This window comes from Diadema antillarum, unplaced genomic scaffold (assembly GCF_040938485.1).
Source record: "Diadema antillarum isolate AM-2024a unplaced genomic scaffold, OU_Dant_1.0 seq00001161_RagTag, whole genome shotgun sequence".
Lineage (NCBI taxonomy): Eukaryota > Metazoa > Echinodermata > Echinoidea > Diadematoida > Diadematidae > Diadema > Diadema antillarum.
This window is the reverse complement of record NW_027271970.1, coordinates 707,091-724,871: the sequence shown is the minus strand read 5'-3', so window position 1 is coordinate 724,871 and position 17,781 is coordinate 707,091. Positions and strand designations below refer to the sequence as shown.

The 17,781-nt window shown below is 35.1% G+C and overlaps 1 protein-coding gene across 1 annotated transcript in view; it reads left to right on the top strand.

The window, feature by feature from the left end:
- The window catches only part of LOC139744346 (ras-related protein Rab-23-like), a 29,009-nt gene extending 13,066 nt beyond the window's left edge, over positions 1–15,943 (top strand). Inside the window, exons 4-5 of the mRNA XM_071654788.1 lie at positions 13,426–13,592; positions 14,693–15,943. Coding sequence (XP_071510889.1) covers positions 13,426–13,592; positions 14,693–14,844 — 319 coding nt within the window. The 3' untranslated portion in view covers positions 14,845–15,943. The remainder of the gene's footprint in view (positions 1–13,425; positions 13,593–14,692) is intronic.
- The last annotated feature ends 1,838 nt before the right edge of the window (positions 15,944–17,781 follow it).

The window sequence follows — 17,781 nt, the reverse complement described above, 5'->3', positions numbered from 1 at the left end:
CAGCTTTAATTCTGCTGTTTACATCAAAGTCAATATACCATTGGCCAGAATGTCACCAAACTTGGAGTCATATCGTGGTACAAATTTTGTGTGTACGTCTATGATAGGCAGCCTCATGGATCTGATGAGATTTATGAAAACAATCCTCTGAACTGAAGGGGTCAAGGGTTAAGGGTCAAGGGTCAAGGCTAGATTAAGATCTCAACTATCAATGCAGTCCCTCAGGAAACATTTGATGTGAGGCTATCAAACACAGCTGCATAATGTAGTACTGCAGAGAGAAATAAGAAATTCTGAAGGGGGGGGGGGGAATTCATTCAAACAGGATACAGAATGCATACATGAGGCAAAGCATCTACTTAAAGATAGTGTTTCTCTCTTTCATATTTATTGTTACCTTTTTTCATTGGTATAGAAGTAGATCACTTAGAATATTATTGTGCCCATAATTTGTATGGAGCCACTGGTAAAAATTTAATTTAATGGCTCTTCTTAAACAGAAACCACACAAAACATACATTACATTGCTGTGACTTCTTTTTTAAGGCAGTCTAGAAAAAATTGCAATGGAGGGAAAAGGGAAAAAAATAGCGCTGAAGGAACAATTTCTTGTGGTTATGTCCATGCTCTGTATATTTAGTTTAATCTTGAAAATGTGGGACATGCAGAGTGCACTCTACTGATTTCCAATTGTCACTGACACAGATTGATACAATTTTAGTCAAAAAGGGAAGAGTCTGCAAATAGAGGCTGTAGACATACAATTCTCAGCTACTGCTCTCCGCCTCACTAGAAATTGTTGAAGCCTTCTTTCAAAAGAACTTTGCTCTGCAAAGGGTTCATGCGGAGATGAGCAAAGCTCAAACCCGACTTAAAGGGATGGTACAGTTTTGGTTGAGATGGGGCTTCAGGTTTTCAACGTTTCTTGATGTTTATTCTGAGATAATGAAAAACCTCTTCTGAAATACAAAAGAGCATGCAATTATAAGAGGAATTCAAGATTTATTTGATGAAAATTGGTTTTGAAATGGCTGAGATACCCAAAACAAAGCAATCCTAATAAAAGGTGGGACCCATATTTTATTAGGATCACTTTGTTATACTTTTTTTTTATATATCTCAGCCATTTCAAAACTGATTTTCATCAAATAATCTCTGAATTCCTCTTGATGGAATTGTATGCTCTTTAAAATTTCATAGAGGATTACGTAAAAGGTTAAAAGCTGAATACTCACCTCAACCAATACTCTACCATCCCTTTAAAGCTCAAACAAAACTGCTGAGGCTGGACAGTGTACAGGTGAATTTCTCTAATTAGAAATGACTCGTGCACAGCAAGTCCAGACTGGAGTATTGATTTGTTGTCCTCAGCTACGGCGAGGCCCGCCGCCGTCGTCTGTTTACTCTTCTTCCTCTCGTCGAGACATTGAATACCCCCGCCTTGTGGGGTTTGTGGGGGCGGAGCATTTCTCCGGTCTTGAGTCAGATGCAGCGACAGTTTGCTTACCAGTAGTGTATGTGATGTGACTTCAGCGCATATAATCATGAGTAGCATGGCATAATTAGATGATGTCACTAATGCACATTCAACTTTATTTATTTATTTATTTATATTCAGTTTTCTTTACCCAGGGTAGCCCCATCAAAGGTTTACACACTGTTATCCTAGGGGGCCCTGCAACAGAATGATGAAATATAACAGTTCAACAAACACAAAATAACAAATCAAGGACATTCCTTTTTACATCATAACATCAACACAATATCAATACTCTATATAAATGAAGAAATGCAAAATTTATCTTTGGCAATAATAATACACAAACTCACATTATTTGAACAAAAAAAATAATACCTTAACATTAAACAGGAATATCAAAAATACCCGAATTCTACCCCAAGTGAGGTATGTATGCTGTTACGTTACTTTGATATGTTATTACCTGTGGAGGAACAATATCTTTTCATGTACAACAAGAACGTGTACTACCATGATGTGTCAGGGTTTGGTGATATGACACTGACTATACAAAAAATTGTATATTATGCAAACTGAATGCTGTTGGTATTATTGAAATGTCTGTTTTATATGGAACACATGAATTTAATGGCTTTAATGTTTGGAGGTTTATGAGGTTCTGGAAAAAAAAAGACACTGTGAATTTGAATACAATGATTGATTGGCCTGTTTTGATCTCCAGTCGACTGTGCAGTGTTCTACATGGAGGTTTGCAATTATTGGAACTATTGCAAGTACAGGTAAATTGTACCTTGGCAAGAATAATGAAATGTGCACTGCTGATTAATAGTTTGATATTCAGCCGTTGTTATGGAAACCATGAGTCTGGTATTATTTGCAGGTGTCATTATAAAGAGCCTTTTGAAATGGGTCCCAGAAATTCATAGCATTATTAAACAGGGCAATAATGATTGTAATCTGTATAAATATAACATGTACAAGTGTTAAGCTTTAGAATGCAGTTTACAATATATTTGTTCTTTTTCCCTTCATTGTTTTGTTTTAAATTCACGTATTTTGATATTCACATGTGGCCATTTTTACAATCAGTGGTGTAAAACACAGTATTGGCACTAATTGGTGTATAACTTTCTTATACACTGACAGATATGCATTATTTTTTCTCATAAACTTACCACCCATAGTGTCTACCTTGGGTACCTTAATGAACTTTCCTCTCTTTTTCTTTCAGATGTGGCAGGCACTTACATGCTTGAAATCCAACACTTTTGGTGTACTCACTCTGACATAGTATTTTTGTCAGAGCTAGCAAATTAAATTGTTTATTCCTTTTCATTATTTTTGTTGCTGTTGTGATAGACAGGTATCCAACATTAAGAACTATTATGTTTACCAGGTTCTGCTTTGTCTTCTTTAAATACTGAAATTGTCCAAACTTTATGTTTCGGAGGTGACATTTTCCGTTAACAATTAACCCCTCTTTTGAGTTGGCTCTTGTTCACAATTATAAAATTCAACTTTGCTAATTTCCATCAAAACAGAATAGTAATCAATCTGACTTAACTTTGATCCAAAGATTATTTAATTCAAATAACTTATCATTTTTTGGTGAGCGTTTATAAATTTATGTAACTTTTCCGTTAACATTTCTGTCACCTCCGAGACATCAGATTTATGTATTTGATTTTTTTATTCTTGACATCAGTTATACATTACATTTGCAAAAATGTAACATATCCCCTCACATTATCTCTGAAGGAAGGTAGTAGAAATATAGCCTATTGTTTTCATTTCAGAGCAATTTAAAATTTTCCGTTAACACTTGTCACCTCCGAAACAATTGTCACCTCCGAAACAACAAGCATATTATATTTGATAATTTCTCGAAGACAAAGCAATTTTGTTTGATTCTGTCCAATTGACAGGAATCTCTTTTGGATGACAATAGTAATATGGCAACAGGAAGTGAGAATTTTCTAGAGATTGATAAAAGATCCAATAAAAACTAAAAATTACTGTTTCGGAGGTGACAAAACACTGTTAACAAGATTTTTTGTTCATTTCTGTTGAAGAGAAACCATATCATGTACACCAATGGTTTCATTTATTTTAGTAACATAAGTCTCAAAGTGGAGAAATCAACTACAACGCTCTCACTCTTTTTTTTATCACTAGACTGTACGTTTTAGGGCTAATTTACATTTTTTCACTTTTTTTAACAATGAGAATGCACAAAATACACCCATCTGTTGTATATATAATATTGTAATCAAGATCAATTCTCCTGCTTTAGTTAAGTAAACATATAGATGCTTTCATCTTAGAAGCTTGATTTCCAACAAGCAATTTAGTTGTGAAGATTTACCAATCACAGCTTTCCATGTAGGTTGCTTTTTCTTGTGTTTCGGAGGTGACATCGTTTGTTAACACCATATTGTTACGTGATAGTGAAAGGCAAGACTTCAGTTCCTTTTCACTACCTATTAACATTTTCTAATACATTTAATATCTACAAAATCATCACAACAGAAGTGACTTTTGTATACATAGCTCTCCAGAATTCCCTTGATACCAAAGTGATACATGTGGCAGTTCATGCATGCCCTAGTCCACAATTTAAAAAAAAAAAAGAATGTAAAAAAAAAATCATCAAATAATCAAACTCCACAAAAAGGCCACATGCCTATAGCTTGTGCACAACTTGTTCTTGAATTCTTAGTTGTTTTATTTCCATGTACAATATGGTAATCATAAAGAAAATTATGTGATTTTTTTTTTTTTTATATGACAATAGTTATTACATTTTCCAAGTTGAACCAACTGTTTATGACACTGTATATTTTAAGATTATTGAAGTTATGTGACAACTAAAGTGAACAGAGGAACAAGTCCCCAGGACTGGAAAGGGAAATATCAAAAAAACAAGATTTGTAGTTCTATTTCAGTATAATTTTGATGAGGTGTTTACCTTGTTTTGTTATTATGTTTTGTCTTAGAATTTGGCTTTAAGTACTGGAATTTCAAGGAAATGAAAATGGTTTCGGGCAAGTCCAAGCTATTTTGCACCAGTAACGCGTGGGACATCACAAGAAGATTTAGCCCTACATTGCACTGTTAAGATTGAAACTTCATATGTTGAGTTGCTTTTGATAGCTAGTAGGTATCTTCATTCAAAACAATAGAAATTATGAGAATAACGCGTTCAGTATTTAATTTATGCAAATTTATTCTCCAGTAACGCGTGGGACCACAAAAATTGTCCTTTTTTTCTTCTTTTACTTTTATCTCAATTATTGTGAAAATACTTGGTATACTATAAAATCATTACAAACATCTTTTTCTACAACAATTACTGTACCTGAAACAAAACATTTCAGAAAAAATCATGAAACTGTTTTCTCTCAAGGTCAATTATAAAAAGATAGGTATAGTAACGCGTGGGACAAGTAACGCGTGGGACATTTTTGTCACTATGAATATTGTGATGTGAATTGCACATTTGCTCAGAGAAACTTTAATATGGGGTACTAATTATCTAAATAGATGTATTTCTAATAAATTCTTGCAAATTCAAATGATTTAGACCCACCGGAACAATAGATATAATAAAAAATATGAAATGCCTGTGTTATTCTTTATTTTTTGACATTTGACTTTGAATGTGACCTTGAAAATAGCATGTAATGATCTTTTGTGAATTATTTATCCAAAGTGGTACTTTTCACCAAATTTCAAGTCAGAATTCAGAAAATTGCAAAAAATCCCTCAATAATGTACACATTTCCCATAGAAGACTAAGATTTAGTACACTTCCATTGACTTGTACACAAATTGTCCCACGCGTTACTAAATTTAATTGAAAATTGCAAGTATGAGATTTATCAGACTAACTTTTTATCTCTTGGATATGATTAGGTCCATTGTGAATTTGGTCTTTTGAAAGTTTCAGGTCAATCAAATCATTAACTTTTATGCAAATGAGAAATAATGACCTAAAAAAGTAACGCATGGGACATGCTAATTTTGGCCCATCCCTCATTTGCATATTTAATCAGTTGAGAAACTGAAAATCACAGTCATGATAACTTGTTAGTCAGACTTAAGGTCACCATACTTATTTTCATAAAAACTTGTAAAAATTGAAAGATATATTTTAAAATGCAGAATTTTTGAATGTCCCATGCGTTACTCTAAATTTTAATTTATGCAGAGTAATTGATTTATTGCTGGTTATGCAGAAGGATTTTTACTTTTTCTTTTTGAAATTCATGTATTTTAACTTCTTAGCTTTAAAATGATACCAAGTTTATGTAGATTGACCCATTTTGAATTTTCAGTCTTGTGTGATCAAATAGCTTGGACTTGCCCTTTCTTAAAGGACAAGTCCACTTCATATATATGTGGATTGAGTGAATGCAACAACATTAGTAGAACACATCATTGAAAGTTTGGGGGAAATTGGATAATCCATTCAAAAGTTATGGGTTTTTTAAGTATCTGCGCAATCACTGCTGGATGAGACGACTACGACAGTGTATGATGTCACATGCATACAACGATATAAGGAAAATATAAGTGAATTTCACAAAACTTTACTTTTTGAAAAAGTGCACATTTCTTCAACTTGCTACTGATGTATTTTAGGGCAATGTTATTTACTCTGCCTTCCAAAAGAGAGAAGTCATGTGTTCTTTTGTTATGCAAGAAAAGTGAAAATACAGTATGTTGAATTTTCTTGATACTTTCTCTATATCCTTGTACACATGTGACATCACAAGCTATAGAAGTCTTCTCATTCAGCTTTGACTGAGCAGAAACTTAAAAAATCCATAACTCTGGAACGGATTGCCTTACTTTCCTCAAACTCTCACTGATGTGTTTGACTAATATTGCTGTATCTACTCAACCCTCCTGTCTATTGAGGCGAGCTTGTCCTTTTCCAGTTTCGGTCTCTTATAGGTTTATTTGAGACCAGTTTGTGTCCGGGACCTTCTGTGAAGTTGATGGGGAAAATTACTGAACAAAAACAAATTTTCCCCTCAAGATCACAGAAAAGCATTATGCTGCTCTCTTCAGCTGGGAAACACAAACTGTTCTCTTTACCCAACTGTAAAAACCTGTTAAAGATTAGTATGAATTACAATCTCAAACAAAATATGAGCTGGTATCCATTATCATGAAAGAGAATTACCAAACAAAATAACATGTAAGAACTGAAAGAAAGACATGAAAATTAAAGCCACGACGAAAGACATGAATGTTCACTAAATAGTTAACACCTGAGGAAGTTGGGTTGTCTCTGTGTTGTGTCACCTCAAAAACAATAAAACGTTTTTTCTTATGTTATACTTTTTACTCTCAAAAGTGACTGTTAAATATGCATGATTTGCAGGTAATTTTCAATCAATTCAGAATGATACGTAAAATATATTTTAGTAATGTCAACAGTTTAAATGAATCTGGTGTATAGAAAATTTATCCCAGATGAACCAAACACCTTTCACCAGTATTATAACATTTGTATGGTGACTATCAAGGATGATGAATTCATGAACATCCTTGAATTAATCTATTTATAAAACTATGTGCAAACAAAAACGTACACAAGTCAAATAAGATTTTTTGCTTTTGGTATTCATACCGTATGTCCCCGCCAAAAAATTACAGTGGTACCCTCCGCAACGATAACTTTAAAGATAGTGAATCAATCTAAAATACAATTTGAGGGATTGAAACTATAACTCATTGCCCACACCTTACAGAAAACCCCATTCAATTTGCTTCAGAGGTCAAAGAGAATTGAGGATTTTTGTAGAGCATGTGAGGAATCCCTTCCCTCCAAGTTCTGCATGTGTTTACACATTAATATGCAGTTCCAAGAGCATCCAAGTGCTGAACTTGGAAGAATCAGACTCCTGACATCCTTTATAACAATCCACATTTCTTTGAGATCACTTAACCAAATTGACTGGGGCTTTCTGCAAAATAGAGCTAAGATGTTATAATTTAAGACCCCAAAGTAGAATTTAGCTGATTTAATCATATTGGGTGCTATCAATGCAAAAGTCTAATTGTAAATTTTTTGGGGGGGACATACTATATGAATACTTGAACACAATGTTAACATTGAATGTCACCTCCGAAACAAAGTTATTCTTCCCTGGTGTTGTGGACTAAAATGTGCAGAGAGCAAAGAAACATTACTAAAATGATCTTACACCCTCATTTCAATTTAAGGTAGAAAATGGAATGCCATGTTTCTTCAGGTTACAATATCTAGCTTATGTCCGTCATATTCTTACTGTAAATAAATATTTTAACACAATGTTAACATTGAATGTCACCTCCGAAACGAACTGATTATTCCCTGGTGTTGTGGAATAAAATATTCTGAGAGCAAAGAAACATTACTAAAATGATCTCACACCCTCATCTCAAGTTAAGGTAGAAAATGGAATGCCATGTTTCTTCAGATTACGGGCAAGTCCAAGATAACACGCGCGTTACGTATGGGACATTCAGAGACTTTTATGACCTGAAAAATAGTGTTAATGGCTTTTGACCATATTAAACTTTATCATGGTGATTGATATCTAGGAGAAGTATGATCATGCAAAAAATGGAGAAAAATGACCTTCACATTTATATTCTAGAAGAGAAAATATGTGCCGTTACGTATGGGACCAGAAAATTTTTGTTTTTTTGAACATTTTTTTCAACCTCAAAACTCTCTGAAAGTATTTCATTCTACAACTTGTAACTCACTGTGATGAAAGTCACAACACTCAAGATTATCACAGGTAAGTTTCGTGTCATTAGGTAAAAAGTTCTAATTACAGGTTCTAATTAAAGACAGACATGACGTGTTACGTATGGGACAGTTACGTATGGGACAGTTTGTCCCCCATTCATTTAGTGTGTGAAGAACCATGTTTATGGGTATTTTGCATAATTATTGAAGTAAAATCAGTTGAAACTACTCAAATACTGATCCAGATTGTCAAGGAAACAATATTTCCCAAATATTCACCATCCTAATCATATTCAATCATATTTTTATATTTTTATGACCAACCTGAGTATGCATGCCCCTTGTCCCCCATTCGTTTAGTGTGTAGAGAGACTTGTTTATGGGTATTTTGCAAAATAATTTTGCAAAATACCCATAAACAAATTTTTGCATAATTATTGAAATGGAATCAGTTGACACTACTCAAATACTGATCCAGATTGACAAGGGAACAATATTCCCCAAACATTTACCATCATAATCATATTTAATCATATTCTATATTTCTATGACCAACCTGAGTATGTATGCCCTATTTTTATCAGGATAGTTACTACTGAAAACTTGAATAGTTGAAGGTGTTTACTTCCATTGATGATGGGCAGTTTGCCATTTCGTTTCAATAAAAAACAACTTGACACAAGAAATATTAATTTTTATAAATAAGCAATACCTGCTGTATGGAACCCCAGTGATCGAGTAGATTACCCATGAATTTTGTCGTGGCTATTATTGAAACCTGAATAAGGACAATTTGTGTATCACTTGCAATAAAAAAAAAAATCATTTTACTTTATATTCTGTTTAAATATTTATATCACAACCATTTCAACTTGGATCTCCATCACTTAACTTTGAATTCCTCTAGTCTTAGGATTGTATGCTCTTTAGTAATTCATATAATTAGTTTCCAATCATCTCATTAAATGTTGAAAACTGAATCCCCATTTCCACAAAAAACTATACCATCCCTTTAATGCTGATTTTTCATTGTGTAATTTGCCATTTTCCCCTCCCCCTTTCTGAAAATTGTTCAGTCAAGTACATGTATTGTTTAAAGTGTCTATAACTCAAAAAGTAGCTACAATGTTGGGATGCTTTCTTCAGGATGATTGACCATTTGTGTACTGAGAGACCTTCCCAGCTAGCTACATGCATTCACATGCATTATGTATGAGGATGTCCCATACGTAACGCATTTGTCCCATACGTAACATTATTTCAATGCCTAATAAAAAATATTCCTTTTACTGTTTTTTCTTTTTTCTATGGTATTTAATTTCTCTAAACAATAAATTAGAACTTTCCAAAAGGGCATTAATATAACCTTAGCAATTTCAGAAAAAACCTAAAAAAATGACCTCAATTTGTTACGTATGGGACATGTCATGATAGGACACGAGCTAATTTGCATAATCATTTGCATAATCCCTAAATTTTCATACCAAGTTAAACTATTTGATGAACTTCTTATGTCCACATATTAATCAAATATCATTTGCTTTCCTTGGAATTAATATGAATTTTTATAAATGTCCCATACGTAACGCTGTGTTTCACATTTATGCAAATGAAGCCCTTGAAATTTGCATAAATTTACGTAATATAATTTTTTCCTCCATGGAAATCAAAACTTCAACTCATAAGCTTCAAAATGATACCAAACATGTCAATATTGAGCAAAGATGAAATTTTGCCTTCTGAGGGGACCTTATCTTGGACTTGCCCTTACAATATTTAGCTTACATCCTTCGTCCAAATGGAAGGCAAACTACCGGTACCCATGCTAATTAATGAACTGTAAAAAAACACTTGTTCTGTGTGGTTTATCTGCTTGAAACAGGAGTTGATTTCTTGTTCTCGAGTTATAATTATTAAAGACATTGATAAAAAGAAGAAGTTTTTGTGTTATTGTCACTTATTCTCAAAAAAAGTGAGTGTTAATATTAATGTCACCTCCGAAACATTCTAATATGTTAACTGTCACCTCCGAAACATCCATGTGTGAAAAATCCAAGTTTTAAAGAAATGATTGGAATTTCATTTAACCTACATAGGAAGGTAGCCCTTCTTAAAGACTTGTTATAGTAAGAGTTTGACCTGGCCTGCCCTCCAATAAATAGTTAAAATCTTAAAAATTGCATGTCAATTGGTATTTTTAGCAAAAATTTATAAATCTCATGTATTTTCTTAAAAATTCACTTTATATTCAACCCCAAATAGTTTTGATTCACAAACCATATATTGTTGTTAACCATATAAACTTTGCATGGTGAAGTTTGACTACAGAGTTTTGTCAATATGGTGCAATTCATGAAAGCAAAATTTTGCTTAAATTTACTTCAGGTGCCAGGGTTTTCCTTAAATTACACCAATAACCCTTCAGCTTTAAGGTCTGAAATGTTATTTTTTCAAAAATTTGAATATTTTCAAACAAGAATCAAACAGAATAATGAAAAAATATTTTGTTTGAAATTTTGACCCACCGAGTACAAAAGTTACACCACTGATTGTAAAAAAGGCCATGTAGCATGTTGCCAGAACTACCCATTTTGGTGAAATTATTGTGCAGGTTAGATGTGAATCACACATTTTATTTTCACACACTCTCTGATGTAAAGATAAAAAGCCATACTGCCCTCCACAAATCAAGAGAAAAAAATATGGAAGCTGAAGCATAAAGAATACAGATTTCACCTTGTTCGTTCTTTTGTGTCAGGGCGATCAAGCTGCATGCTTTTTTTGTTTCCCTAATGGGCATGCATGGAAACTCAAATTTGAATATCAACAAGCTATGGTCATATTTGGCATTTTATGCCATGACCAGCTTCAGGTTAATCAGATATATCTTGATTGATAGAAAGATGGAGACAAGATATGGAACTTGGGCAGCTTGATGAATTTGGAGGCATTTGAGAGCCTTTCCCTGAGTCCTGATAGGATTTATTGGATGAGGGTAGACAATGCCATGAAGCCGAGTCCATCAGACAGTGACTAGGTATAATACTCCGGAGTCTCTGAATCCACTCCTCCCACTCTGTGGCATTAGTTGTTGTTGTTTTTTTTTTTTTCTATCTTCTCTGGAGATAATTATTTCTCCCCAATACAGAGAAATTGCAGGCTTTGTAACTCATCATGCAGTGGCAATAAAGAGCACACCCCATCTCAGAGCTCATCACTCAGTAGCCTTCCTTCCAGGACCTTGTGCTGTTTTTTCCCCCTCTACTTCTACATACAAATAGTATTTTAATGTCAATAAATTCATGTTTCTGAAAGTTTTTTTTTTTTTTAATATCTATTGTGTGCAACAGACCAACTGTTTGGTTTCTATGAGAGGAAAGTAGCCTTTGATAGATTTAAGAAAAAAACAACAATCGACATTTAAAGGTAAAAATGAATTTCTGTGAAGAGAAAAACAACAACTTGCAGACAGGAAGCAAGACTAGTCACTGACTTCTGTTCACTAATGCTGTATAATCCTGATTGTCAATGATGATGGTATTCATTCTGCAATGAATCAATATAGGGACACTAATGTTTAATGAATGTAGTGCTTTGCAAGTGACAAGTCATGTCTACAATTGTATATCATAATTCATATCCCCTGAAGGTACAATTGTTGTAGTGTATAATGTTGTTACAGCTGTTCTTTCCACACATTACTGATGCAAGAGTGTATCATCCAAATCGTACAGCGTACAATAGCACATCAGTTGTTGCGCAGTATTCACACACACTTTATGTATCATGTACACGTGTGTTCATTCTGACATTGGATCTTCTGTGTCAATACATGCTGTTTGGATTGGTGTGAAATTACCAGAAAACATGCATGTTGACAATTACAATGCCAATCAAAATGCAATTGATGTTTCTGTTTTTTTGCGGGGGGTTGAAAATCAGCGGGTCTTCATCTGCAGTGTACAATGAAACTTCCAGTTTAGATACATTGTATTTATAGTACAAAGGTGACCCCCTTTTTGTCATAGTGCAGACTTCCCTATACACACAGATGTCTCCAAATTAATGAATTCATACATGTGTTGAGTTGCTTTTGTTACAACTGATTGACAAATTTCCCTACATCAATGAAAGGCAATTTGTCAGTCAGTTGTAATATACTGATGTGGTTTCTTGGTTGTCAATGGTATTGGTATGTGGTTGTCGATGGTGTAGCAGGTCAAAAATGATAAAGAACATGAGGGAAGAAATATATATGTAAAGATGAGGGGAGACTTGAAACATACTAGTTATTATCTTGGAGATGCATAAGATACTTTCATAATTTAATCATTTTTTCTTATGTACAGTTTGGTTTTACCAATAGTACAGCATTTTTCAAGAGAATGTCTTCATTATTGCTAGGACACTATAATTATCTAAACACAGCTACAAGATACTTCTTTTCATCAGCCTGTTTTTGAGTTGTTTAAATTTATGTATTAAAGCAAAGTGAGTCACTATAATTTTTAATTTGTCTCTGTCAGTTTTGTGAAATAAGTGAAGCAATTTTTTTTTTAATGAGAATTTGTTCTCCCAATTTTTTCTTTTTATGGAGCTGTTCGTGGCCCTGATTTCTAGCAATAAATCTTCAGAATTGATAACAGTCATGATCAATTGTGATTAGAGGTGGCTGATCTGTCATTTCCTGTGGTCGCCGGCCCAATGCAGTGATCGTTGGGATCCTCATCCATCAGCCAGTGTAGGGATGAAGAGAGATGAAAAGCTCCCTCTATAGTTCTAAGGGCCTTAGGGTATTGATGAATTTCAATTTTGATACATGTCATTGCTAGAACAGCAGACATGATGAAGCCTCCAGAGAGCTGTACAGAAACAGACACAGCCGACACAAGAATAAAGATGTGTGCCTCTCTAGGGATGTTTGTCCTTATGTCGCTGTGTGTATCGTTTGCCCTCATGTTAATGCTTACTATGTGTTTCAGTGTGTCTTTCTCTTTTTGTATTGTATGTTTGTGTTTTCCTCTTGTTTTGTGATATCAACATCAAGGACCTGTATGTTTTCATACTTCACTCTGCGAGGTGACTGTCATAATATTATCAATGTACAATGACTTCAGTATGTATTAACAGCGTCTCTTTCTTTTTGTCTTTCATCTCTCTCTCTCTTATTCTTTTGATGCAATGCTGTATGTAGGGAGGAGGCAGAGGCGTTGGCGAAGCGAATGAAGCTACGGTTCTACCGCACCTCCGTGAAGGAGAACCTGAACGTGGAAGACGTGTTCCGGTACCTGACGGAGAAGTACATCGAACGCACGCGGTCGGCGGAGCCGGAGGACAACGCGACGCTAAGCGCTAAGATCGGTGAGGCGCACTGAGATGGAGACATGTTTCACAGATTTCTTTGTAGTGTAGAGTTTCAATTCAATGCTGTGCTCGTCCAGACAGCTGCTTCACTAAGCTCAAATATTCTAAGTTCAATTTAATTGATCTTTGGGACTACATGGTATCAATCAGTCCTCAGAAGTTTAGGTGCTGGTTTACTGAGACATTTGGGAATCTTGCCACGTTTTGAAACACAGCTTAACCTGTTGAGGACAAGTCCCGAGTATACTCGGGCATTTGTCTATGGAAAATGCGTGTCTTAGCAAAATTAGTCTGTTCTCAACGGGTTAAATGTCTTGTCATATCCTTCCCAACTACATCTGTAGATCTGATCTCGGACTGAATCAGTCCCAACTTTGGGTTCATTGTTTGGTTTGATTTCCCATGTTAGTGAAACAGGGCCCAGGTCAGCAACCTATCATGGGTATTTTCTATAAGAACAGGGTCTTAGTTTTGTGATTAAAGTATTCCCCCCCCCCTCCCCCATGTGATGGTAATGCAGTAGCATGATTTTTTGTTGTTGTTTGCTCAAGGATGTTAAAGTGAAAAGCACAGAGAAGAAAGAGGGCTTATCACTAATGATGATCAGTGCATGACCATTTCAGAAAAGTTGAGGAGTCTGACCACAATAAAATCCAACTCCATTCTTGTTAATATGAGAAATTTGTGATTGAAACTGCTATAAAACAAAGAAAAATGATAAACAAAATAAGCTGTATCTTAATCATAACTTCAAGAATATTCCTTGTAAAATATTAAATGCAACAAGTGAAATATCACTGGATGGTTTTGTTTTACTTTATCTGATTGTGGATTGATTATCTGAATGATTAAAATTGATTAAAATGTTTGAAAATGGCACTTAACTTTTATCGCAATCAAATTCTTCATGTGGCTTGATTATTGTTGCATATGAATACAATTGCTTCACATCTGACAGAGTAGTACATTCTCGCTGCATTATTGATTAAAACTGCATTCTGGTACATCTGTTAGAGTAGTCTATATTCAAACTTTTATCTGTATTTTATGCTTTGAGTGAATTCTGGTTGTGTCGCTTTATTTCAATCAAATTCTAGGCATTTTCAACACCACCGGTCCGTCCGCAACCTCGCAGCAGACCGAAAGCAACGGTAACGACAATGGCAGTGCCAACCAGACGATACAACTGAAGCCCGTCAAGCAGCGAACAAAGGGAAAGAAAAATGCCTTCAGGTGTACGATACTGTGAATAGAGGGGCCAGGCGTAGCGTAGTGCAAAATTAGTGATTCGTTTTTATATCTATTGTCAGCCACAAAAGAGATGTACTTAAATAAAAGAGAAAAAAAAGTATAAGATTTAATAAACATATTTTGTATGTGAGGCTGAGATATTGGTACATCCCCAGGGATGGACAATAGAGGGCAGCCTTCATGTTTGAAGAAGAGAGCCCTTTGTTCTGGTAATGTGGCCAGCTTTAATAGGCAAAGGTGCCACGTAGTCACCCAAGTTGCACAGCCCCGCCCCATGGATGCACGGGGTTGCTATGGGATTTTCTGTGCCAATCAGCATTCACAGCACACGAAGGGTTAATCGAGTGCAGGCATGGAGATACAATGAGGAACTACATGTACTAGTCATAAAAATGCTAGCCATACTCTGAATGCAATGAAAGCTCTAGCACAGAATATTGAATGGTAAGGGATAGTTCTGAAATGTTTAACAACTTCCAATACACAGGAAGGTGCATTTTTTATTGTCATTATACTTTTTTATTTGCTTTTTTTTTCGTCACAGTGGTATGAAACCAAAGCTCAATATTTTTGTGATCTGATTAATGTACATGGCTGTGTGTGTCCTCATACCTCCTTGTTCTGTGCAGAGTAGATGACGAACAGTTTCTGAATTGAATCTCTTTCCAGTGATGTCCAACTCAAGGTAATAGACGATAAACCTATTAAACCAGTCGAGAGCTGAGCTGGGGAATGACTGTGTGTTGAAGTTCTGTAGCTGCGGGCAGAAACGTATGCATGGCCCCCAGCATAAAGAGCGCCCTCTACATGCTGTTCCCGTGCTCTTGTGCAGTGCTGCTCTTCACGTCAATAAAACTGAGAGCGTTTGATGTAGATGTTTTTTTTTTCTTTTTAACCACTGTCTCAACTCGTTCTACAGGTTTGCGAAGGTACAGCATGGGCCCATTTTGCTAGTTAGCCTGCATCAAACGATAGTTATGAATACTTTCTTTCTCATAATCCAGTTTGTGTATTCCCACCTACTGTTTGTTGTAGATATCGCCTAGTGTACAAAAGTTTGCAGTCTCAGAACTTTTTTAAGTTATTCTGGATTTGATCATGTCATAAATTTCAATGTCAATTTCATCTTAAGACCTAGAAATGGAAATGAATATTGCTTATTGCTTTACAATGTGCGTATGTAGGTGTCTGGTTCAAATCAGACTGGAATAGCCATGGCACTGGATACAATGTAGCACAGGCTTGGTGTTCTCCTTTTGTTGGGTATGCATTAATGTAATCATTTACACCGGAGGAACTTTACAAGATTTTTCATGCATTTTTTTTTTGTTTTGTTTGAAATCCCAGTATAAGAGAAGTCTGGTCTTGATCGGTGAAATATTTACACCAAAGTGGAATCAAGATTGTGCCATTTGGTCTCTTTACTTGTATGGAAGACAGTGCGAAACCATAATGTCATATGGAAAAAAAAAAATCTGTGTGTAATAATGTGGGATTCTATGCAGGTAGGCTGCATTTAGCATTGACAGAAAGATTTGATCGACAAGCTGGGTCCCTATAGCGTGTCCTGAGAACGTTAATTATATCAGTACTTTGAATGTGTGAGAGGTTACCCTTGTGGTGAATTTTCACACAAAGAATGTTGCAAGCACTTTAAAATGTTGGGATCCTGCCATGTTAAGTTCTCAGTCTGCCTTTTAGTAGTATTCTTGAGATCTACTACAGAAGTACTTTAGGAAACACCTTGATGAGCAAACCTTCAAATTGAACCTTGCATTTTGAATTAAGCATCAAAGCAACCTGTATTCTTTTGAACTGCCGAACATTGATTCATTGTACAGTATGTCCCCAAAAAAAATTACAATCGGATTTTCGCATTGATACCTTACAATATGATTGAACCATCTAAATGCTACATCAGGGTCTTAAAATATAATATCTGAGCTATATTATGCAGAAAACCCCATTCAATTTAGTTGAGTGGTCACAGAGATATGTGGATCATTGTAATGCATGTCATCTTCCAAGTTAGGCACTTGGATGCTCTTGGAACTGCATAATGTGTGAACACCATGGACGGAACTTGTGGAGGGAAGGGATTCCTGACATGCTCTACAAAATTCCTCATTTCTCTTTGACCACTGAAGCAAATCGGATGGGGTTTTCTGTAAGATGTGGGTAATAAGTTATAATTTCATACTCTCAAATTGTATTTGGATTGATTCACTATTTGTAGAGTATCATTGTGGAGAATCCCGCTGTAATTTTTTGGGGGGACATACGGTGGATGCTGCTGACTTGTGTCATAAATTAATTGACATTGAAAGTGGCATAGTGCGCTGAACATAATTATCCTCTGCCTGTCATCTGCAACATTTAAAGTTTCCTTGATGCATTAAACAACGACAAAAAAATGTGCCTGAAGAGATGTATTTGCTAAATCTCCCTTGATTAAGAGGGATTAATAAAAGTCCCTTTGTGTAAGAGTGGATTAATGGATAACTATTACCAGTAATAACTGGCAGATTTTTTTTTTTCATATTCCCCCTCCCCTCCCCCCCCCCCCCCCCCCCCCCAGTATTGTTATCTCCCTTCCATGCAATTCTGTTGTAGGGTTCTTGTTAAAAATTTAGATATGGACATGTGTGGTCTGAGCACACTATGAAATGATTGTACACTGTAGCTTTACATCAGTTTAGAGAAGACACATGTGGGTCACATTCTAAGTTACTGAACAATATATGGGTTGTTGCTGATCCATTTATCTACAAATGATCTAAATATTGGTACTTGAATGTTTTTATGTGAGGACATTCCTTAACTACTTTTGTAACATTGCACTATCCATGTCATTTGATTATTGTAGTTAATGAACTTACAGATACCATGAAGATGCTGAACTAACTTTTATATTGCTGTATTCAACGATTGATTT